The sequence below is a fragment of the Erpetoichthys calabaricus genome, chromosome 6 (genome assembly GCF_900747795.2).
Source record: "Erpetoichthys calabaricus chromosome 6, fErpCal1.3, whole genome shotgun sequence".
NCBI classification, from domain to species: Eukaryota; Metazoa; Chordata; class Cladistia; order Polypteriformes; family Polypteridae; genus Erpetoichthys; species Erpetoichthys calabaricus.
Window position 1 is genome coordinate 110,967,846 of NC_041399.2, and position 25,000 is coordinate 110,992,845.

Here is a 25,000-nt window from a genome sequence, read left to right on the forward strand (position 1 = left end):
TGAGCTGACCATTCTTCGTGGGCTGCCGCCGTGTATTGTGTGTCTTTAATCTTCTGTGACAGTAATACTGTCTTGTACGGCTCTATTCAATAAGGGCGCGCAAAAAAGGTGAGCTTCAAAAGGGCGACCTCAATTGAGCGCGGCGAATAAAGGCGTTCGTAGATAATTGAGTTCAAATGGCTCTGGAATATGTGAAGAGCAACAAAGGTGCAGATCTTTATTTACGCACGCCTTTATTCGCTGCGCCCAATTGAGGTCGCCCTTATTGAAGGATACTGTCTTGTACGTCCGCTGGTTTGTACGTCCGTAATATACCTTTAATTTTCTCTGGCGGTAATACAGGCGTGCGTGTCGGTAATATGCCTTTAATCTCCTCTGACAGTAATACTGGCTTGTATGTGGCTGTAATATGCGTCACTGTACTGTGTACCTTTAATTTCCTCTCGCAGTAATACTGGTTTGTATTTCTGTAAAACGCCTCTAACTTTCTCTGACAGTAATATCGCGCATCGCACCATGCCCCGTGCATGCGCACTTCACCAGAAGACACCCACACACGGACACCTGGACGCACATAGGGATTTTATATATATATAGATATGTGCCTAAACAGATGACTCTAGTGGCTTTATCATATTTGTGTAAATGGTGCCTGAAATAAATTTCCTGTGGTAAGAGAACTGAGGAGGGGTATTATTGGAGTATTTAGGCTACTGTGTGATTTTAGAACAATTGTGATGATACAATTCCATTTTGTCCGACAAGCTTGTCCATCCTATTAACCTAGATTGTCCAAAATAACATCAGGTTGAGATTTGTAGGTCCCTAAAGTTTTACTCTTCCTCCACATCACTAAGTATTTTATTCTATATGTTTGTGGATCTTTGTGTTAAGGGGAACTTTCTAACATTTGGGTGAAATCTATCTTTAACACGTTTCCAATTGTGTCCTGTTGTTGTTATTAAATAATGGGTTTTAAAATAACAGCTGGGATCCAATAATTTTCACTATTTTAAACACTTCGATTGTGTCATCTCTTAATCACTATATGCTTAAACTAGAAAGACTCAACTCTTTCAATCTTCTTTGAACTTTCTTTAGCACTGCTGCGTCTTTTTAGTAATACAGAGAACAAACCGTTGCACAGTACTCCAGCTGTGGCCTCACAAAATATTATATGACTTAAGTTATTAGTCGTGTGTACCATGGCATGTACAGCTGTTTTTTTCCTTTGTAGCCTCATTTTTAGCTCCTTATTTATTCACCACAGATATCTCTTTTTCTTACTGCTTCCAAACTTTAGTGTAAACTAGTCCTGCACTGTACATAAAATATTTTTAAACCTGCCCCACATCTCCTGAACTGTCTCCACGCTTAAAAGCATATCCTAATTTATTTTACTTAGGCTTTACCATATCTGCTTAAAATCTGCTCTGCTAAAATTAATCTTAATAGTTTAACAATTACATTAAACAGTTTTAAATTGTTTTAGGTTTTCAGCATGCACTCTGCCAAAACACTGTAAAATATATTATATTATGGTCACTAGATTTATTAATCCCAATAAAGTATCTATCTATCTATCTATCTATCTAGATCTCAATGGTTCAATCACATCTCGCCCCTGAATCCTATTTCTGAGGGTCTGTATCAGAATGTGAGCCATGTAAGAGATGGTTGAGATCTCGCTGATAACAGCAGAGAGGTGAAAACCCTCTACAGTTAATAAGTACAAGATATTGCTGATGAGTGAATGGAGGTCCAGGACTGCGGAGAACAGAGAATAAAGATTTCGGTGCGAACCTGAGTAAACCCAGATAATGGTGCAAAACTGGTCATGATGATTATGATTAAAGAACTGACAAAACAAAAGTCAAAGGACAAAGCACTAAGATGGCCTAACCAATTTATAGAGAATTTTATGGCCAGCATGTGATTTTGAGGATACATTTACATATAACCCAAGTAAGGAGTTTTAGTGACGCTTCATTAACCACTTATGCATGAGGTGTCCCGCCCACCAACCCCACCAACACAAGTCCCAGGTCAAAAAGTAATTTATTTTAACAGTTACCTTCACAGGCAGCATGGTGGCACAGTGGTAGCGCTGCTGCCTCGCAGTTAGGAGACTTGGGTTCGCTTCCCGGGTCCTCCCTGCATGGAGTTTGCATGTTCTCCCCATGTCTGCGTGGGTTTCCTCTCACAGTCCAAAGACATGCAGGTTAGGTGCATTGGCGATTCTAAATTATCCCTAGTGTGTGCTTGGTGTGTGTGCGTGTGCGCGCACCCTGTGGTGTGCTGGTGCCCTGTGTTGGCTGGGATTGGCTCTAGTAGACCCCCGTGACCCCGTAGTTAGGATATAGCAGGTTGGATAATGGATGGATGGAGTTATCTTCACAGGTACTGCACAGACACAGCCTTTCTTTTCTCTTCTTCCTTTTTTTCTTTCTTTCGTACAAGGAAATGTTATCCAGCTTCTCTCCGACTCGCCTGAATGAGGTCAAGTGGCTTCCTGCAATCTGTCCATGCAGCTCACCCTTGTGGCACCCATGGAACAGACAATTCCCAGCTTGCACTGCGGGTATCCATGCAGGCACCGTAGTTCAGAAAGACTGCCTTCCACCTATTGTATCAGGGGTGCAAGTAGTCCATACTATTGGTGTCCCCCTTTTCTTCCGTTAAACTGGCCTCCAGGCCAAGTAAGGTACCTAGAACCATCCTGGCCAACATGCCAGCCCATACCTGGTGTGCATCACAGTATATAGTAACAAAGTGTTTACTTGTTGCTTCAACATGATATACTGTTTCATATTTATATGTGTATTTTTTTTCTAAAAAATGTAACTGCAACTTCATTACTTGTTTTGAGAGATTGTTTAGGTGCAAGAGACTAAATGTTTCCAAACAGGGGTACACCTTGTGCCAAACAATATACCGTTTCTTTCCAATGCAATGTGATATGACAACTGAACTTAGCTGACACATTGAAGCACAAAAGAAACTTGACTGCAGGTTGTGCATTATAAAGTGCCTTGGTTATTTACTGTAAAATCCAGTTTTTTAGAGAGAACTACCTAAACCACCAGATTCTTTTTGTGTTTAATTTAGTTGATATTGGTGTCACCAATACTAAATAAATTTCTTTTAAAAAATCTGAATTGTTGTACTTGCTACTCTTCAGCTGTTTGCACCTCCTTTATTATAATAACCAAGTAATAGCTGTTTATATTTAGGTATGTAATTTAGGTGCAGTAATATTGAAAACCCCTTAGTGCATATGGGGTTAAAGAGAAGTTTGAGATGAGATATGGGAAGCTTGTTGACAAGAAAAAATTATGTGGCCATAATGTGACATTTATATGTTGTTTGATTGCTACTGTAGACTTCTGTTATACTTTTATTTATTTGTTTTATTTTAATAAAGCCATTGTTCCCTTATATTAGATTTTCATTCAGGTTATAAAATATTGTATGAGGTCATCTGTTAATATGTTGCCTGTTTTTGGAATCTGCTTTTGCCATTAAAAATCAGCAAGGAGCAGGGTACAAGGTAGAAACCAGTTTTGCAAGGAATGGAAGTTCATAGCTTGGCACATTTACATATACCATGAGAAGTCCCCAATTAACCCAAACTTTTTATCTTTAAAATTTGGAGTGAAATCGAAGTCTTAAACACACTAGGTGAAGGGAAAAAACCTGAAAACGCATCATACTCTGTGATTGGCCAAGGAAACAGACACCTGTCTCTGGAGTTGAAACAGTAGTATGTGGGCATACAATTTTTAACATAATTTTGTTTCTTTCCCTTTAACTCTAGGTAACAGGAGGTTCCAGTGGGATTGGCAAATGTATTGCTATAGAATGTTACAAGCAAGGAGCTTTTATAACTCTTGTGGCAAGAGATGAGGTGAGTCATATGCTCATTGGTTGTTTGTTTTATTATGTACTTGACGTGAAACAGCTAAATCAATCCAAATTTTATTTTTGGTACTCTGATCATTCAGCTGCCAATCTAAATCAGGTGATTTTTCATTACAAAAGATGTGATTAGCGATCAGTAAATTTTCTGATCTCAAAGAAATTTTTTTTTTTATCATTTCTACTTTTTTAAGCTTTAGGATAATTTAATTGTAGTTCTCCTTTATGCAAAGTATTATGGTAGTTGAGTTGCCACAGATTATTAATAAAGTTAAGATACCCACACTTTTCGTACAAACACATTAATATTCCAAACTTATTTTCATTATCTTGAGAATAATAATGACTTAAAATTTTATGAAAGTGGACAAATTGTGAATGTACAGTATATGGTAGTCTGTTCGACTACCAGCTTTGCAAACCTTGTAGCCTATCTTTATATATGGGTGGAGGGTTATGTGCAACTTTTACAGCAGTGTTTTTTGTAAAGTTTTGTTGTGCACAAGCGCATAACATTCTTATACTACAATATAAGCACAATCAGCGGTCATCATCTTGAACGAGGATATTAAAAAAAAAAGATTTTTAAAGGATTATTTCATGCTGATGCGTGGCCTTTTTCCAATGTACTTAAAATATCAAAAAGAAATTCTGCATTAATATTGCATTCTCCAAGCTTGTTTTCAGTCTTAATATAGACCCCACCAATTGGTTTCTCTGTCAAAAATGTTGTCAGTTTGATGTTCAGGGTTATTCTGAAGCTCAGTATGTATATCCTTTACAGTGTTATACAACTATAGTTGACCACAGCCAGTGAGCTATGTATACAGTTGCAATAAACTTTGTCATGTTTGGACTATTAGGTGGGTCCTCATTTTAGTAAAGATGAGGATTCAGGCCTTCGCTGCTGTATATTTCACATAATTTTCTCAGCAGTAGCAAGTCCTGTCAGTTGATAAGAGTTACCTGCTGCATCAGTGTAAATTATTATTTCCAAGCTGTACAGTTCATGAATTGACTCCGCAGCACTACCATAATATATTCTAGATCTTACAGGCTGACTAATTTAGTAAACAGCCTAATGTGACTGTGCTTTCTCGCCTTTTCAATCCTAAAATTAGTGTTGCCTGAAAACAAAGGATCATTTTTTTATGTGGATTCTTGATGTTCTCTGCATACAGCAAGGTTGTTATCGCTACTTTACGGAACATCTTCTGTATTTAATCAGCTGAAAAAGTTCTGGTTAGGCCTGGGAAATATATCGAGTGCCACGATAGGAACAATATTTTTTAATACTTCGTTTGAAAATAAAATTGTCGTGATATATTAATAGGCCATACGTGCACGGTAGTGTTGACGTGCTACTGGTGATATCTCAGCCAGCTCAGTCATTTCCGTTGTCATTTTTTTTAGTGGCAAGAATGTTAGAGACAAAAGTTTTAAGTTTCATCGTACAGATAACTCTACAGCTGAACATTGTTGTGTACCTGTGTTGTATGATTTGAGTGGAAAAATTTACCCGTTCCACTTTCAAGACCAGGGGTTTGGGAAAGGAGAAAGCAACTGACAAAGGATAACACACTGAGCAAGGAGGAGGATGATAAAAAAATCCTTGAGGACCACAACTATGCTTCAGCTCCGGATCTAGCAGTTGTCGACCTAGCGCTTGATGAAAACATGTCTGTTAGAGAGGAGATTCTCGAGCTGAGGAAACAAATTAAGACCCTTGCAGTGAAGCAGTGGTTTGGCATTCACCATTTTGCTGGCTCAGACAGAGACATTCACTTATTTACAATGTAAGATGTCCAGCAAACTCATGTTATTATGTATTAAGCTTGACTACATATTCACCTGGCTCTGGATAAAGTTTAATGACTAATAAAAACCTGGTGCTGATGCCATGCCGATTTTGCTGTGCTGATCTGGCAACAGGAACCGTGACGTCAGCAGCCATGGGCAGAGTTAGTGAGACAACTTCAAATAGAGAAACGTGACTGAACATGCCGTGACTTTACTTAGTGTTAACACGTCATTTTATATAGTGCTTTAAACAAGTATTGCCATAAAGCACCTTTAAAAATATAACATTACATAAAAAAGAACAAATGCTATATCTAGCATACAGTGTGCTGCATTCAGAAGCACCAGCACGAGCTGCAACTGTTTAAACAGCATGCTTTATAACCAAGCAGAAGAAAGACATTTATAACTAGCTGCCTGTGCACTTTGTGAAGTGTTTGGGCAACATTTTTGAGCAGTTTAATTCTCTAGTTTTCATGTATATCTGTATATTCTCACACTTGTTGTTTTGATCCCCAGTTTCCCCTGATAAACTCCAGTGTTTCTGCTCCATTGTTTACCTTACCCGCCTGTCCTCTGACAGACTGTCTTTGAATCTCTACTTAAATCAATGTTTTTCAACAGCTGGTGCGAAAGAAATTTCCTGCTGGTCTGTGAAAGAGGTATTGCCACTTATATGCCTGGATCACGTTCTGTGGAGCTGGACAGCGCTGCCTTGGACGACGAGTATAGGTGGCAATATATAGGGATACATACTGTCTGCCTAGGAGCTATGAAGGGGGCAGGTTCATTCTTTTGATGATAGTACACTGTTTTGCTAGCATTGCGTCAACTTGTCGGTCGACAACAGGTGCATATTGTTTGCAAATACTTTGTTGTAGTATTTTGGAAAGCAAATTATTTCTTGTGTTATTGTGATATAAAATGTTAAATCACACAAAATGGAAATAAAAAAAACAACAAAACGTTTTAACCTTCTTTAAAAGTGAAAACGATAGTCAGAGGAAAAATAGTGATGATACCGAAAGTATGGCAAGTATGAGCGCTTCAAGTATAAAAGAAACGTTGATACTTTGGAATTTGTGACAGAAATCAAAAAAGAAAAGGAAACTTTGTTAGGAGTTAAGAGTACTTAAAGATTGGTTTCTATGTAGCCCCTGGCAAGTGAACTGTCGCCACAGCTATTAAATTGTTAGTCATATTGTCTGTTAGCTATTTGTGTGAGAAGACTTTTTCAGCAGGGGCGGCACGGTGGCGCAGTGGTAGCGCTGCTGCCTTGCAGTTAGGAGACCCGGTTTCGCTTCCCGGGTCCTCCCTGCGTGGAGTTTGCATGTTCTCCCCGTGTCTGCGTGGGGTTCCTCCCACAGTCCAAAGACATGCAGGTTAGGTGGACTGGCGATTCTAAATTGGCCCTAGTGTGTGCTTGGTGTGTGGGTGTGTTTGCATATGTCCTTCGGTAGGTTGGCACCCTGCCCAGGATTGGTTCCTGCCTTGTGCCCAGTGTTGGCTGGTATTGGCTCCAGCAGACCCCCGTGACCCTGTGTTCGGATTCAGCGGGTTGTAAAATGGATGGACTTTTTCAGCTCTATCACTGATAAAAACAAAAGAGAAACCGAATGGATGCTAGTGCAGCGCTTCATCTCTCGAAGGCAACACTGAAGCCATGGTTATCATGTGTTCCTTACAAAGAAGCAACAGCAGATTTTGCACTAGATTTATTTGAATTAAATAGTGTTCTCTAAAAATTTCAGACCTAGATTATGACTTTTCTAATGGATTTTGGTTTGAATTTGTTAGGTCTGAGTAAACAGCGCGTGCGAGGGCACTTTGTTTCTGTCCTGTTGTTACAATTACCAATTAATTTTCAGGTCTACTTGCTTTTTTTTTTTTTTTTTTTTACAGTGCAGAATAAATTGGCTTTGTATACTAAGTTGCAGTCTCAGTGCCTGGAGTAACACACATAGCAAATATAGCACAGGGGGTAACATGGTGAACTGCCACAGGGCATCTTTAAGGCCTAAAGCCTTAAAACCTGATAGATTTGCATTTCTTGCACAAAATTTATGAAGTCGCTTAAATGCTTGTTCTTGCCATGGTTTATTTGTTTAAAAACATAGCTTAAAAATAAAAATGTTTCAATATGCTCTTTTTAAGTTTTTATTATTTTTTTTTTAATGGCAAATCTACTAAAATAAGTTAAAGCACCTAGTCCTACACTCCCAAAGTACAGTCAAAAAATTTACTTTCTTGCATTAATGTCTATATGCATTGGCGAGGTGTATATTTTGTTTATGCTTATGCTATTATAAAGTAAATCATATAAAGTTATTACTGTGCAATTAGATCCATATAATTAAATATAAGAACAGTGTAACTGTGTGACTTCTTTTTGTGTAAAATTGGATAGGAAAAAATATCGATGCATATCATATTTGCTCCTAAATCATATCGCATTTGCTCCTAAAATATTGTGATATGAATTTTGAGTCATATCACCCAGCAGTAGTTGTAGAATTAAAAAAAAATATTCCATTTATTGCTGTCAGTTGACTTCTTCTTTAAATAAATGGCAAAACCAGTGCCATCTGTAAAACAGGCAGAGTTTTAAAGAAAAGGCCATATGTGAAACTGGCAAATGAAAAGAAAAGGAGAAAAGGAGTTAAAATGGGCAAAAGCACCCAAATATTGGACAGAAGATGACTGGAAAAGTGTATTATGCTCAGCATCCTGGAATCAACTTTTCTCTGTTGCAAATGAAACTGGTATTTGTTGTCTATTTAGTGAACGACACAACTGAAGAACTATGAGGTATTTGTTTCCCAAATGACAGACTCTGATGTCCTTATCCTCTTATGCAGTTACCCATCTGGGCTTTCTCCCTCTTTTCTATATTTATCAGATCCAATTTGCCCTCTTCTCCCAAGACAGCGAACTAGACACCTTTGTATGAAATCTTCAGCTTCTTGGCAGTCTGTTACATGAAATAGCCTTCATTAAAAAATAAATAAATAAACTGACATGTTTCTTGAGAGAGCTGTTTCATTTTAGCCATTTTTAACCCAGAACTAAGCTTTAGAAATGGCAGTACCTTGTAACATAGGTGAACAAAGTAACAGGTTTCAGTTGTGCTAATACAATTATGAAGGTTTCTATAATGACCAATTAGCATGTAAACATGACTAATTAAGGATAGGCTGAGAGAATTTACTATTAGGACGCTGAAGGAACTGATGCTGAAAATGTGGCTCTGCAGCCACATTTAAATAATAAATTAAAGTCAGTCATTTCAATCACCAATAGCCAGTATAAACACTTGTAATGTGTTGGCTATATTTTTAAATCAGTTCTTTGTTATCTTAATAATAAAGGTATTAATTTTTATCAGAAATATAAAAATTTCTGGGTAACCCCAAACTTTTGAATAATATTGTATAAAAATAATTTTAAATATTGTGTGTATGATATGAAACTTTCCTGTCTATAATACATTTTTGTTTTTTTTCACAGAGTAAACTACTTCAAGCTAAGAAGGAGGTTGAAACGTGTGCAATTAATGATAAACAAGTAAGAACTGTTAAGCGAGTTTTAATCTTTATATTCTTATATGAGAACATAAGTTGTTGTTTAGTAATCTTAACATATCTTAAAAACAAACACAAACATCTTTTTTCATACAAGTTGAATGTAAATAGATTACCCAAACTCTGAAGTATTCTTTTTGTTTTTAATGTTAAAGATAATTTAGAATTTTTTTGGTCAGTAGCCAGTTGAACTCTCATCTTGCTACACATAAAAAGGGTATCGGACATGGGGTGAACATGTGAACACCACACAGACAGTGACAAGGCTAGTAATTAAAGTTGGGTCTCTGGAGTAGTTTTGGATAATTGTTGGGTTGCATTTAGGATATATTAAAAAGTTAATATATTTTTTGCATGTTTAAAATGTATTGGAGTTTTATAGTATGTATTTTGGACCTGAGTTTAGAGGACATGCAGTTGTACTTGAAAGTTTGTGAACCCTTTAGAATTTTCTATATTTCTGCATAAATATGACCTAAAACATCCGATTTTCACTCAAGTCCTAAAAGTAGATAAAGAGAAACCAGTTAAACAAATGAGACAAAAATATTATACTTGGTCATTTATTTATTGAGGAAAATGATCGACTATTACATATTTGTGAGTGGCAAAAGTATGTGAACCTCTAGGATTAGCAGTTAGTTTGAAGATGAAATCAGAGTCAGGTATTTTCAATCAATGGGATGACAATCAGGTGTGAGTGGGCACCCTGTGTTATTTAAGGAACGGGGATCTATCAAAGTCTGCTCTTCACAACAAGTGTTTGTGGAAGTGTATCATGGCACGAACAAAGGAGATTTTTGAGGACCTCAGAAAAAGAGTTGTTGATGCTCTTCAGGCTGGAAAAGGTTACAAAACCATCTCTAAAGAGTTTGGACTGCACCAGTCCACAGTCAGACAGATTGTGTACAAATGGAGGAAATTCAAGACCATTGTTACTCTCCCCAGGAGTGGTTGACCAACAAAGATTACTCCAAGAGCAAGGCGTGTAATAGTCGGCGAGGTCACAAAGGACCCCAGGGTAACTTCTAAGTATCTGAAGGCCTCTCTCACATTGGCTAATGTTCATGTTCATGAGTCCATCATCAGGAGAACACTAAACAACAATGGTGTGCATGGCAGGGTTGCAAGGAGAAAGACACTGCTCTCCAAAAAAAACATTGCTGCTCATCTGCAGTTTGCTAAAGATCACATGGACAAACCAGAAGGCTATTGGAAGAATGTTTTGTGGACGGATGAGACCAAAATAGAACTTCTTGGTTTAAATGAAAAGCATTATGTTTGGAGAAAGGAAAACATTGCATTCCAGCATAAGAACCTTATCCCATCTGTGAAACATGGTGGTGGTAGTATCATGATTTGGGCCTGTTTTGCTGCATGTGGGCCAGGACGGCTTGCCTTCATTGATGGAACAATGAATTCTGAATTATATCAGAGAATTCTAAAGGAAAATATCAGGACATCTGTCCATAAACTGAATCTCAAGAGAAGGTGGGTCATGCAGAAAGACAACGACCCTGAGCACACAAGTCGTTCTACCAAAGAATGGTTAAAGAAGAATAAAGTTCATGTTTTGGAATGGCCAAGTCAAAGTCCTGACCCTAATCAAATCGAATTGTTGTGGAAGGACCTGAATCGAGCAGTTAATGTGAGGAAACCCACCAACATCCCAGAGTTGAAGCTGTTCTGTACGGAGGAATGGGCTAAAATTCCTTCAAGCTGGTGTGCAGGAATTATCAATGGTTACCGGAAACGTTTAGTTGCAATTATTTCTGCAAAGGGGGGTCGCACCAGATACTGAAAGCAAAGGTTCACATACTTTTGCCACTCACAAATATGTAATATTCGATAATTTTCCTTAATAAATAAATGACCAAGTATAATATTTTTGTCTCATTTGTTTAACTGGTTTCTCTTTATCTACTTTTAGGACTTGAGTGAAAATCTGATGATGTTTTAGGTCATATTTATGCAGAAATATAGAAAATTATAAAGGGTTCACAAACTTTCAAGCACAACTGTATATACAGTGCTCACCATAATGTCTGGGACAAAGGCACATTTTTCCTTGATTTACCTCTCTGCTCCACAATTTAAAGTTACAAATCAAACAATTCAGATGTGATTAATGTGCACATTGCAGGCTTTAAGGGTATTTGCATACATTTCAGTCACACCTTATAGAAATTATGATAGCGTTTATGCATTGGACTTCATGTACAATGAAAGCCCAAGAAGTCATTATGAGGATGAAAAACAAAATAAAACTATTAAAGATATTTTCTCCCAGGGTTTTTGAAAGGAGGGTCTGGTTGTAGGTTGAGCCCTGAATTCAGGAGGAACAATATGGATTTCATCCCCACCGTGGAACATTAGGCCAACTTTATACTCTCACAACAATACTGGAGGGTTCATGGAAGTATGGCTAACTAGCCTACTTGTGTTTTGTAGACTTGGAAAAGGTATAGGACTGAGTCCCTCAGGGTGTTCTATTGGGGGTTCTTCGGCAGTATGGGGTATCAGGCATGCTGCTGCAGTCTATTTGGTCCATGTACCACCAGAACAAAAGCTTGGTTTGCATTGCTGGCAGTAAGTTAGAGTCATTACCGCTGGATGTGTAACTTTGTCAGGGCTGCCATTTGTCATGGATTCATAATTTTTACAGAAAGAATTTCTAGGAACAGGCAAGGACTGGAGGATGTCTAGTTCATTGACCTCCGGATCTCATCTTTTCTTTTTGTGAATAATGTGGCCCTGCTGGCTTCATTGGGCTGTGACCTTAGACACACACTGGGCTGGTTTGCAGCCAAATCTAAAGCGTCCAGGATGAGGATCAGCACCTCCAAGTCCAACGTCATGGTTCTGAGCCAGAAAAAGGTAGAGTGCCCTCTTCAGTGAAAGAATTTAAGTATCTCACGATCTTGTTCACAAGTCAGGGAAGAAGGGAGTGGGAGATTGACAGGTAGATTGGAGGAGCATCTGCAGTCATGTGGACGAGGTGAGGAGAGAACTGAACCAAAAGGCAAAGCTCTCGAATTACCAGTCAATCTACATTCCTACCCTCACCTATTGTTGAGAGCTGTGGGTAGTGACTGAAAAAACTAGATTGTGGATACAAGCTGAAGAAATTAATTTCCTTCACAGGGTGTCTGGGCTCAGCCTTAGAGATAGGGTGAGGAACGCAGACATTCAGGAGGAGTTCAAAGTTAGGAAATGAATGGATGATGGTGGGTAGAAAATGGATGGATGATTGGACTGACAGATATCTGTAGAAGTGCTCATTACAATCCGAATGAATGCCAGGCGCCTTGTTCATATATCAGGACCGTGTAGAACACTGTATTAACAAGCAATTCATTTAGTTATTTTCCCTCTCTTACAAGTGAATGACAATGAAAATTAAACAAGTGGTTCATTTTTGTGTTTTTGAGACCCAGAATCACCACTTACTATCATTAAAGGGTGGGGGAGTCCTCCTTGAAGAATTGCTGCCGATAGTCCTCTCTTCTCCCTTGGAGCATTATCTACACAGATCATAGTGGATCTATGGTGTTAGCTTAAACTGCCTACACCAACCTATTGGAAGATGATTGGCAAACCCTTTCCAACTATGTCCTATTGTGAATCACAAACCTCTGCAACCCAAATTCTCCAGCCTTGAACTCAAAGCCTTTTCAGACATGACTTCTGCTGTTTTTCTTTTCAACATGTGGTAATGTGGTGCTCTGTCATCACCACTGTGAGCCATTTTATTTACAATCTTCTCACATACTATTGTGCCTTTCAAAGTCTTTTATCTACTTGTAGTCACACACGAGTGCGGTACTGACTTTCTTGGTACTACTTATACTATAAAAAAACTTTACATGATGTTTTTGTGAAGTCCCACATTCCATGGTCACTTCGCTGCAGCCTGTGGAATAGAGCATGGCATGACTTGAAGTTTGGGGTGGGGCTTATTGTTATGTGACATACAATCCTTGTCTCCATCATTCTTGTAGCTAATGCTGCGTTCTGAGACTTCCTTCACAGTAGCCAGCCAGCCTGCATTCTTCGCATGCCATGGATCACTCAACCGACATGCATGTTGCTTACATGTGTTCTTGCATTATTGGACACATTGTGGCTCCAAATCAACCATGAAACAGTTAGAAAAGTCTAAGAAACATCAAAAAGCCATTTCTTTAAATGTGAAAGTTAAAGTGATAAAGGTAAACTGCTTAATTAAATGATGTTTAATAAAGAGAAATTACTTATAATGGTTGGTTTTGATACTGTTATTTTAATGAGGAGCATTTTTGGAAGCAGTGAATGCTTCAATTGTTTTCCATCTAAATTAACAGTGATTAGTTGTTTGCTTACATGTTTTTTTCAGGAATATAGAGTGAGGGAAACTGACTGGTCTTATACTATATGGCATAAGCTGTAGTGTGTGTGTATGAATATTTAATGTACATATGTTATCCATTTGTTGAACATATATAATCATTTTTACATATACAGGTTGCCATCATGTTGCCTTCAAGCTCTGTTTCTGCCAAAATTCATAACCTAAAATTGTATTAAGTTGGCACTTTCACAGAAAATGTCCGTTAATAGGAAAAACTGGCAAAAATGCATAATGCTTTATTAATTTTTTTTACAGAAAAAAAAAATTGAAACTTATTACTAAAATGACAGTTCTACAATATTACTATACTTTAAATCACAAATAATGTAAACTAAACTGAACCATGGATATGTACAGTATTTTGACCTTATGCTTAAATATCCTGCAGTTTTTGATAATGATAATACAGTGTTGGAAAAATCATAATCATGGCTGCACCTGCTAGTAGTTAATTTCTGTCTTTGCTGAAGGATCGTGGACTATCACCTCCTGCTTCCAGCAGCTATACTGGCAGACTTGACAAAACTGTGATGTGTACTTAGAACATCAGTGGTTTTACTGCTCAGTAAAGCAGCCAGGTGGTGATTGAGCTGCCTACCTGTAACAGAGATTATTGCATAGACTTGAGTGCTGCCGGTTGCATACAGTGACACGTGTGCATAAAAACACAAAATGTTTGTAAATGGTGACAAAGGAGGTGGAGAAGTCAAGCCTGGGAGATGTGAAAGGAGAGGATAAAGGTAGGAGTGTATTCTGTTCTGTTTACATTATGCTGTGCTGGGCAAAGTGAGGAAGAGTCTGTTAAAGGTACTTTTGTGAAATAAAATCTCATTATTTGAACCCATGACTCTGGTGCTATTGTTATTTTTGGGCTTTGGGGCTCAGTTATGCTCCTAGCAAGGTAACAAGGTATATAATATTTTGTGAAAGTATTCATGCACACACCCAGATGGAAGAGCAACAAGTGCAAATTAATTTTTTTCTGTATCTTTATCCTTTCCAGGTAGTGTTGTGTATATCAGTTGATGTATCAAAGGATTATGAACAAGTTGAAAGTGTTATAAAGCAAGTAAGTCTCTTTCATTCCTTTGCTGTTACCTTGATTAAAAAATATAAACAAAAAAATGTAGTTAATTTTGAAGGAAGACCAAAATTAAATTGTTACGGTTATGGGTATTGTATGTTGTAAAGTATTCCATACCCATATTCATTATTAGCAGTATCTAATCTATTTTTTTAAACTGAGATTTTTTTTATGTGTAATAAAGCATACAATCAGTTTTGATGTTGTTGTTGAATAGTAGTCACTGTGTATTAAGTGGAGGTTTAATGCTTCTTCAGAGAGATCAAAATCATTCATAGCAAAACTGGGGTATGTTTTAACTATATATATCTGAATAATAAATTTCCTTTTTTCAAAAAAAAAAAAAAAACACGAGTAAAAAGTAAGATGATTGAAATTAACGCTTATTTAAGGAAAGAAAGAAATAATGCAAATATTTTCCCATTAATTTACTTAATAGTTTCCAAAAGACAGGCAGTAAAATTCATCACCATGACTTTTTTTTTTTAACTATGAAACACCAAATAACATTACTGCTACACCCAAACACGGGCATTAGTGCGTACCGTGGTTTCTTTTGAAGACATCTGACTTCAGGAGGTCCACTTTGCTAGGGAGGCTAAGTTACCTGTAAGGTGATTAAATAAGCTGCATTCTAAAGAGAGAATTGTGCGCGAATTATATCTTTATCATGATGAAAAGCATTATGTGTGACAAAACAGATGAAAATTTCTGTGGAACCAGGACATTATAGAATCAGAATTATACAGCTGACTGTGAGGATGCAGCTCATGCGACAATGCTATAGTTTAATAAGTGCCCTCAAGAAAGAATGATGGAAATAAAGGAGTCCCCTTTAGTGTCCTGCTGAATATAATTTAAATGTGCACTGCTAGTTTTCTGCTTTTAAAATAAAGACCAGTAAAATGTCACGAAGGAATCGTAAGACAATGTCAGAGGAAGAGTGCTGGTGCATTCTTGGAGAGTGGTGGATGGCACTGCAGGCATCTCCCCTTGAAGGGCCCTTGGGCAGATGTATCGCCTGCCACCTCTCTGCTTGCTTTGGAGTCATTGGCTGGCACTGAATTGAAAGTAGCAGGATGGAGAAATAAAGGCAAAGTGTTGAAAAATTGCACTTTGGCAGCTTGATTGTTAAGAGCTGGGAGATGCTGGAACCAGGAGACAATTCATGAGAGTGTATCTGTGTTCCTTTTGTGAGCAAGCATGTGCAAGCGAGATCTGCTTGTAGATAAAGAATTGTGCGTGCACTTGACAGAGGACGGAGTGATTTGGTTCCTTCTAAGCTGATAGTCAACATTATAAAAGACAGATGAGGGTTCAGTATGGGAGGTCAGTCGTGGTCAGAGCATCAGGTTCTGCTCAGGTAGACAGTGAGGGGTCTTCACTGTGAGCATGTTTTGAGGAAAAGACAGTTTAGTGTTAAGCTGCCTCACCGAACCAGTGGTGAGCTGGAATTCCTTTTTCAGTAAAAGTTTAATGTCTCTCTGTGCTTTGGAAAAAGAACACAAAATTATTGTAGAACTGCATGCAGGTTTGTTCTTATTCTTGGGGACTGAATCTATTTATTTTGGAGTTGCACACTGATTCATGTATTCTTATTTTATTATGAGTAGCTGAAAAAGACCTTTGAAAAGGGCAGTAGTTTTTGTTGTATACAAATTATAATGTAAACCAAAGATGACAAAGACCTATCCTACCAATATAAATCTACCTATTGAAGTCTTAAACGCCCCATGTACTCAGAGCAATGGCTTTCCTACTATTTTAAAACTTAGCAAGAATTATTTTTCATAACCCTGGCTTCTTTTTTGCTACCAGTGAGTCTTTGCACTAACCTACCTCCTGGCTTTAGACTGCCCCTCTGGCTTGAAATAACTTTAAACCTCCTCCCAGTCCCAAACTTCTTATAGTGTTAGAGTTGTCCTGCCATAATTCTACCATAGGGATCCTTCTAGTTGCTCCAGTGGTTATGGTATCCGTGATCCCAGTAAGCCTTAATGAGCCACATCTCTGAGGCATTTCCAATGGTTATTTTCTGTGAGAGGCAAAATGGGTCCAGTCCTCGTAGGTATAACATTTAAAAGTACAACAGGGTCCCATTGCTACTTAGTTGTGATCACATATCCCAACCTGTTGATAGTCTTCCTTGCTGTTTTTCTGGCTAGTGGTTAAGATATCTGTAGCATCTGCTAGGTTGTCTGCCCTGTAGCATCTTGAGGCCACATAACACTTTTCCGCCTAGACTGCAGGATGTTCCTCTTGTACCATATTCAAGTATGGTACTTACCACCTTTAAGTGACTCTTAGCTTCTCGCACTGCAATATATAACTCATCATGATTTTCCCCTTCACCATTTTTGACTGCTTTGTTAGCCAGTGCAGCCTGCACTTTGATTTAATTAACACTAGAATTACCAGAGCCTACTAAAAAACTCGTAGATCCGGCCCACCTTAAATTGCTTCTTAAATCCGTTCACACCTCTCCGCCAGCATCCTTTGTCCTCTAAATGTGCTGATAAAAGACAAGCTGCCAGCAGCCGGCTATTCCATCCCCCCACCGACTTAGAACGTGCGCGAAGTTTTCCCAGCTCATGCCTTAATTGATTATCTGGGAGTGAACTGGAGTTTTAGACTGGAAATAATAGATCGTTATTTGGAACACACGCATTTCATGCGTGTTCCGTTTCTACAGTAATCTGTGTAAACACATTGCTAAAACAGAAACTTTTTTCATATTTTAGTAATAAATGTTACCAAATGTAGTAGGCATAAACTATAGAATGTGTAAAGCTCGAGTTCCAAAGATCAAATAAACACTTTCACAAAAGCTTCAAGGAGAATACAACGGTTTCTGTGGCGTAGCGCGCTAAGTTTCGCTTCTTAGAGCACAGCAGATTTGCCGTACCTCACAGACCTGAGTTCGATTCCCCACTAGGGATAAACTGTTGCTTTTTTTTTTTCTTTTTAACCTCAAACGGACATAAAATTTATAAATTGGTATGCACTGTCAGTTAATGAGATCGTTATATTTTCATATGGGATGCTCCTTTTAAAATATTTTTTTAACAATTGAGACTGCAATTAACATGAACAACTGTCCCGAAAACTGTTATTTTTAAGATCCATAACACACAGACAGACAGAGCACTGCGTAATAGAGAGACAGACAGGCAGAGATATATAAATAAACAGGGAAGCCACATGTACTGAAAGAAAAAAAATGATCAACATGTGCGTTGTTCCTGCAGCACTGAATAAGCTCACGCACTCTAACATCACCCCTCCCCCCAATCTGACTCTCTAAGTAACAGCACAAGTACAGACGCAAACCAAGTGTAATCAAGAGTCCCGGTTCGATCCCCACTCACTCCTATATTTGCCGTTTTCAGTAGTAAGCTGCTCTTTTTGTTAATATTATACAGTACACACATGCACTTCAAAGCAGAATTCAAGGAGAAGATACATAAATCTAATTTAGATGTAAAGGTCTCAAGATAAATTTAGCAAAGTTTAAGGTGAAGCGAGTGTGGAAGCATTCTTTGCATGGCTGTGTGTCATGTGCAGTAGTGGAGTGGAGGAGTAGAAGTAAGTGCCTAAAAGATGTATTGGTGTGAAGGATAGTCTGTGGGCTTTGAGTGTAACATTTGTTTGAAGAAAGTGTGTGAGACAGGGGTACAGAATGCTGATCTAGCATGTTTAAATTTAGATGTTGGTACTGGAGTTGTTTTGGAGAAGGTAGGGAAGTTTGGCTACTTAAGTGACATGTTGAGTACAAGCAGACCTGTGGGTGCAACAGTATAAGTGAGATATATGTTTGGTAGTAACTCTGGGAGCTGTCCCCCATTCTTACTTTTAAGATTCCTCTGGCAATGATTAGAAACATTTTTGAAAGCTGTGTGAGGAACTTTATGCTATAGGGGAGGTAGACATAGCCATAGAAGGCAAACATAAAGCACTTTTGAAAAGAACAGGGATGAGAGAGATTAGATGGAAATATAGTGTCATGAATTGAGAGGAAGATGAGTGCTGAGTTAGATAGAACTTTATTTGTCTCCATGGGGAAAGTTGGCTTTTTTAGTTATTTAAATAAATATATAAATACATACACCAGAATAACTAAAAAAAAGAAGAACTTCTGACTTTGCAGTCACAGTTAAAGTAAGGCATTATACAGGTGTACTGCAGTTGGTATAAAGAAGCCCCAGTAGTGCTTCTTTACACACATTTGCTGAACAATTCATTGGCAAAAAGTACTTGGTGTTCGTGTGTCAGAGAGAGATGTGCAGTCTTGTTCATAATGGCACTCAATTTTGTTTTAATTCTCTAATTTGCTAATACTTCCAGGGGTTCGATAATGTGACCCATTACTGATCCTGCCATTTTTATAGCTTGTTAATTAGATGGGCCACTCTTGATGTGATGTTGCCAGCCCAGTACACCACGGAGTAGAAAATCGCACTGCCCTTCCTAGAGTTACAGAATATTTAAAGGAAATTACTACTCACATTAAAAGAACATAACCTCCTAAGAAAAAGGAGCCTACTCTTCCCTTTCCTATATACAAACCCAATTCCAAAAATGTTGGGACGCTGTGTAAAATGTAAATAAGAACAGAATGCAATGATTTGTAAATCTAATAAACCCATATTTTATTCACAGTAGAACATAGAAAATATGTCAAATGTTGAAAGTGACATTTTATTATTTCATGAAAAATATTACCTTGTTTTGAATTTGGTAGCAGATACGTCTCAAAAAAGTTGGGATGGGGCAACGAAAGGCTGGAAAAATAAGTGATACTAAAAAGAAACATCTGGGGGAACATTTTGCATCTAATTAGTTTAATTGGCAACAGGTCAGTAACATGATTGGGTATAAAAAGAGCATCTTAGAGAGGCAAGAGTCTCTCAGAAGTAAAGATGGGTAGAGGCTCACCAATCAACAAAAACCTCCATCTACAAATTGTGGAACAATTTCAGAATACTGATCCTCAATGTAAAATTGCAAAGACTTTGAATATTTTATCATCTACAGTAAAGAATATATTGAAAGGATTCAGAGAATATGTGAAATCTCTGTGCGCAAGGGTCAAGGCCAAAAATCAGTATTGGATGCCTGTGATCTTCGGGCCCTCAGGTGGCACTGCATTAAAAACAGACATGATTCTGTCATGGGTATCACTGCATGGGCTCAGGAACACATCCAGAAATCATTGTCTGTGAACACATCTCATTGTACCATCCACAAATGCTGGTTAAGGCTCTCTCATATAAAGAAGAAGCCATCTGTGAACATGATCCAGAAACACTGCCATCTTCTCTGGGCCAAAGCTCATTTAAAATGTACTGAGGCAAAGTGGAAAACTGTTCTGTTGTCAGACAAATCGATATTTGGGATTCTTTTTGGAAAACATGGGCGACGTGTCCTCTGAATTAAAGAGGAGAGGAACCATCCAGCTTGTTATTAGAGTTCAGTTCAAAAGCCTGTATCTCTGATGGTTTGGGGGGTGCATTAGTGCCTATAGAATTGGCAGCTTTCACGTCTGGAAAGGCAGTATTAATCCTGAAAGGTATGTACAGGTTTTAGAGCAGCATATACTCCCATTTTCAGGGAAGGCCTTGCATATTTCAGAAAGACAATGCTAAACCGCATACTGCATCTATTAAAATAACATGGCTTTGTAATTGAAAAGTCAGGGTGCTGAACTGGCCAGCCTGTAGTCCAGAACTTTCACCAGTTGAAAACATTTGACGCATCATGAAACAATACAAATATGTCAATGAAGACCCAGGATTGTTGAGCACCTAGAATCCTATATTAGACAAGAATAGGACAACATTCCTCTCCCAAAACTCCAACATCCAGTCTCCTCAGTTTCCAGATGTTTATGGACTGTTGTAGAAAGAAGAGGGGATGCTACACAGTGGTAAACATGGCCCTGTCCCAACTTTTTTGAGACGTGTTACTGCCATTAAATTGATAATAACCTTATTCTTTTCTTAAAATTGTACATTTTTTCAGTTTAACCCCTTCACCGCCCTCTGCCGGATATATCCGGCACCGCTGTTTTAATGCTAACGCCATACTGCCGGAATTATCCGGCACATTTGCCTGTGGTTATATGAATGCCTGGCAAGTAGTATAACTGACGGTTTGGCGTGGGTATTATTACTACGTTGTATTTCGACAAGTCTGTGGTTGTTTTGGCCGGTCATGTGACGTGATTCGCATGTAACAGCTGTGAATATGGCGAAACGTAAACTGACTTCAAGTGAGGCTTTGCAGGCGATTTTGGACAGTTCTGATCATGATTGTAGCAGTTCTGAAGAAGATTTTAGTGACAGTGATGAGCAGCAACGTGCGCTGCATGATATTGTGAATGAAGACGCATCGGATGACGGCACTGAGTGGGTGTATCCCCAGCATCTCAGCTGGGCTGCTGCCCGTGGTGAACTACCTTTTCTGCATTCGTTTGAGGGAACGTGTGGCTTTATTGTTGATGTAAACAATTACACTGCTGAGCAGTTTTATGAGCTGTTTGTGTCACCTGATTTGATTAGACATTTTGTTCATCAGACAAATCTGTATGCAGCACAGTTTATTGAGAAAAATCCCAATTTACCTCCACATTCCCGTGTTCGTGCTTGGTTTGACACTGATGAAAACGAAATGAAAAAATTCATTGGGATTTTGATGTTGATGGGAATAATCAGAAAACCAGATATTGAGATGTACTGGTCTACAGATCCTATGTATGCAACACCTATTTTTGCAGCTGTCATGACACGTAACCGATTCTCTTTGCTGCTGAAATTCTTTCATTTGAATGACAACAGAAACGAGCCAGATAAGAAAGATCCAAACCGCGACCACTTGTTCAAGCTACGTCCTTTGATTGATCATTTATTTGAAGCATTTCAGTTGCCCTACATGCCAGGACCGTCAGTTACAGTTGATGAAAGTTTATTGTTGTGGAAGGGCCGCTTACAGTTTTGACAGTATCTACCATTGAAAAGGGCACGGTTTGGTATCAAGATGTTTTGCTTAGCTGAGAATTCAGGTTACATTTATAGATTTCGTGTATACACTGGCAACTTGCACAACATTTAGTGGTCAATACTGCTTGAATAAATGTAAAAAATGTAAAAAAAATGTAAAAAAGTAAAAAAACAAAAATTGTTCAGATTTCGCCTGGCTTGGGGAATATTTAGGGAGTTGGCGGTTAAAGGGTTAAGCATTTGATACGTTTTCTGTGTTGTCAGTAAAATATTTATTTTATTCAGGAGATTTGCAAATCATTGCATTCTGTTTCCATTTACATTTTACACAGCATCCCAACTTTTTTAGAATTGCGGTTGTAGTTCCTGTTTGTTGTGAGATCTGTCTAACCTGTCATTGTTGCGGACTCCCCAATACTTATTGGAGTGTACCACCTCTACATCCACTCCCTGAATAATGACTGGACATAGAGTCTCTTTGATGCAGTGAAAGTAATATCCAGGTTCCTTGGTTTTGCTAATGTCAAGTTGCCAATAATTCTTTCTACACCAAGAAACAAAGTTCTCCATTTGACTCTTATACTCTGTTAAATCCCCATTATCTATACATCCCATAAGTGAAGAATTGCCAGAAGATTTCTGAGAGTGACATGACCTAGTGTTATTATTTTTAGTCAGAGGTGTACAGAGTGAAGTGAAAAGGAGACTGGGCCTTTCCTTGTGGTGCTCCAGTGTTGCTGACATCTTTATCAGAAACACAGTCTTTGAGCTTCACAAACTGTGGTCTGCCCAATAGTGCATTATCTAGGAGAAAGAGTTGGTGTAGAGGTGATGTGTTCTGTGCTGAGGAGACATAGACTAAGGTGGTTGGATGAAGTGGGGCTCTATGATGGGATTGAGACCCAAAGGGAGGCTGAAGAAGTCTTGGGTGGAAGTGGTGTTGGGTTGCATAGGAAGAGTCTGCCTAACTGCAAATGATGTGCAGAACTCCAGAGAGTGTAGAAAAAGATTGTTGCTTCCAGTTTTTGTTCTAAACCAAATGTTAGTTATAATTAAACAGAATCTTGTAAAAATCAGAGTATCTAGATTTTACAAGTGTATACATGGGCAGGTTTTGGGTCCATGTTGCAGTTCCATCACTGAACATCCAACATAAATTAAATTCCCATGGGCATACATATTTCCCCCCTTGTAGCAGTTTTCATAGAAGGGGAGGAGCTGAAGCATGGGAAAGTGCAGCTTTGGAAGGAATACTGTTGCACACAATTAACTTTTTTCATATACACCAGACCAATTTAGAATGACAGATCATTTTTTGAGGAACTAACTACTTCTATGTCTTTTTGATTTTTTTGTATTTAAATGGTTACCTCTAAATACATGGTGATTATAGATTAATTCATTAGGAAAAGGGAAGAATCATTTAATGGGGAACCGTGCTTCAGGAAGTATTTCCTTTATCTATATTTACTTTATCTGTAGAACACCAAGTGAGTTGTACAAATGTTGCTAATGTATTTTTCAAAATGAACGGTACATCATTTCCATTTTATACTTTAATTTCCTGGGGCTCCTTTACCTAAGAATAATTGTGTGCTGCTTTAAGGCTCTGGAATAAGGCAGTGCAAAAGTTACATACATTACAGAAGACATTAAATTGCTTTGCATTGTTAAAGCCTGAACCTCTGGTTAGATCTGTGTTCTTTTCTCTCTTTTTAGAGAGAGAAAGGATGGATATTTAAGAATATTGTCTACATGCCATTATAAAATCAAGATTAAAATATTTGTCCACTTCCTTCAATAATGGTTCAACTAAAATGAGTAAGAAAGTTAAAAAATATTTACAAAATATGATCTAAGAAATATTTTGTCACATGAATCTGTGAAGCAGACAAGTTTGAAATATTTCTTATGAACCAATCCTTAATAATCATGCGCTATCATTTAACCAGTGCATATGTAATGTTTTAGGCATTCACCAGTGATATTGCTATTTTTGAATTAAATGTTATTTATATTAACTAACATAACTTTCTCCAAACCATTTAATCCAGTTCACATTCACAATGGTTATCCGAGGAGCATATATAACAGGCAACCAACTTTGGAAAGGGTGTCAGTACTTCCAAAGGGACACACAAAGGCACTTCCAAAGAGGAAATTTTTTTGATTCTTCTTTTCATGTTAATATAACAATTTTTGTTCTTTTTTTGTAACCTGAGGTTTATATTTTTTGGTTTCATTTAAGTTTTTCATATTTGTAATCACTGTTTAGCATGCTGGATTCATAAGCTGAAGTTCAGTTGATAACTATAAACTGACATTTGTTTGAATAAAATAGTTTTCATAATTTTTATCAATGTAAAAACTTGCTTTGTGTACTAAATTCTATTATTATCTAATAGTAGATTTTGAATTTCCTCATGGAATTAATAAAGTTTATATAATCTGAATATAATTGAATTTGTCAGTTAAGAATGTTTGCAGATATATTTGAGTGAAGAAGTGGCAGTAACTTAACTAGCAAATGTCAAGTGTAAACTAGCAAATGGGTGTAAAGATTAATTGCTTTTGGTAACTGTTGGGAAACAAGATAACTAACTACTTTACAAACTAGTTGACACAAAAACTCGCCAAGAAAACAGAACATCTTTAGATTTAAAAACTGATGCCATTCCTCTGTGAATTGAAGTTAGAGCTTGGCAGAATCATGTAGCAGACAGATAAGACACACACAAGAAAGCCCAATTCAGACTGTCTGAAGTTAAAAAAAAAAAACACCAACTTAGATTTGAAATAGTCTAAAATTCAGACCTAGCTCTATTGAGATGTTGCAAAAGGTCCTTAATGTGATGTCGAAATCTCACAAATTTTACTAAACTGAATCAAGTTTGTAAAAGGAATACAACCAAAAATTCCCCAGAAGAATGATGAAACTGTTTGATGTCAATATGTGTATTGATTTTGATTCCCAGGAGGCAATTACTTTTTCACATGGGAAATTAGTATTGCAAAACTGCATTTATTTATTAAGGATTATATCACGGTTTTGTGTTCACTGAGGTTTCCTTTTAATCTTACATTAAATTGGACCAAATTCACTGTGAAAGATGAATAATGAGGCAGTGAATAAAAATGGGGGTGTGGAATATTTTTTTCGTGGCACTGTAATGGTACTAAAAATACAAAGTTCTATACAGATAGTACAGTCTAGTCCGTGGAAGAGATT

General features: G+C 37.7%; 1 protein-coding gene across 2 annotated transcripts in view; it reads left to right on the forward strand.

Moving 5' to 3' along the window:
- kdsr (3-ketodihydrosphingosine reductase) overlaps positions 1 to 25,000 on the forward strand; it is a 106,397-nt gene that overhangs the window by 55,088 nt on the left and 26,309 nt on the right. For both annotated transcript variants that reach the window (XM_051928828.1, XM_051928827.1), the window contains exons 2-4: positions 3,818 to 3,907; positions 9,226 to 9,282; positions 14,693 to 14,758. In XM_051928828.1, the coding sequence (XP_051784788.1) occupies positions 3,818 to 3,907; positions 9,226 to 9,282; positions 14,693 to 14,758 (213 nt within the window). The remainder of the gene's footprint in view (positions 1 to 3,817; positions 3,908 to 9,225; positions 9,283 to 14,692; positions 14,759 to 25,000) is intronic.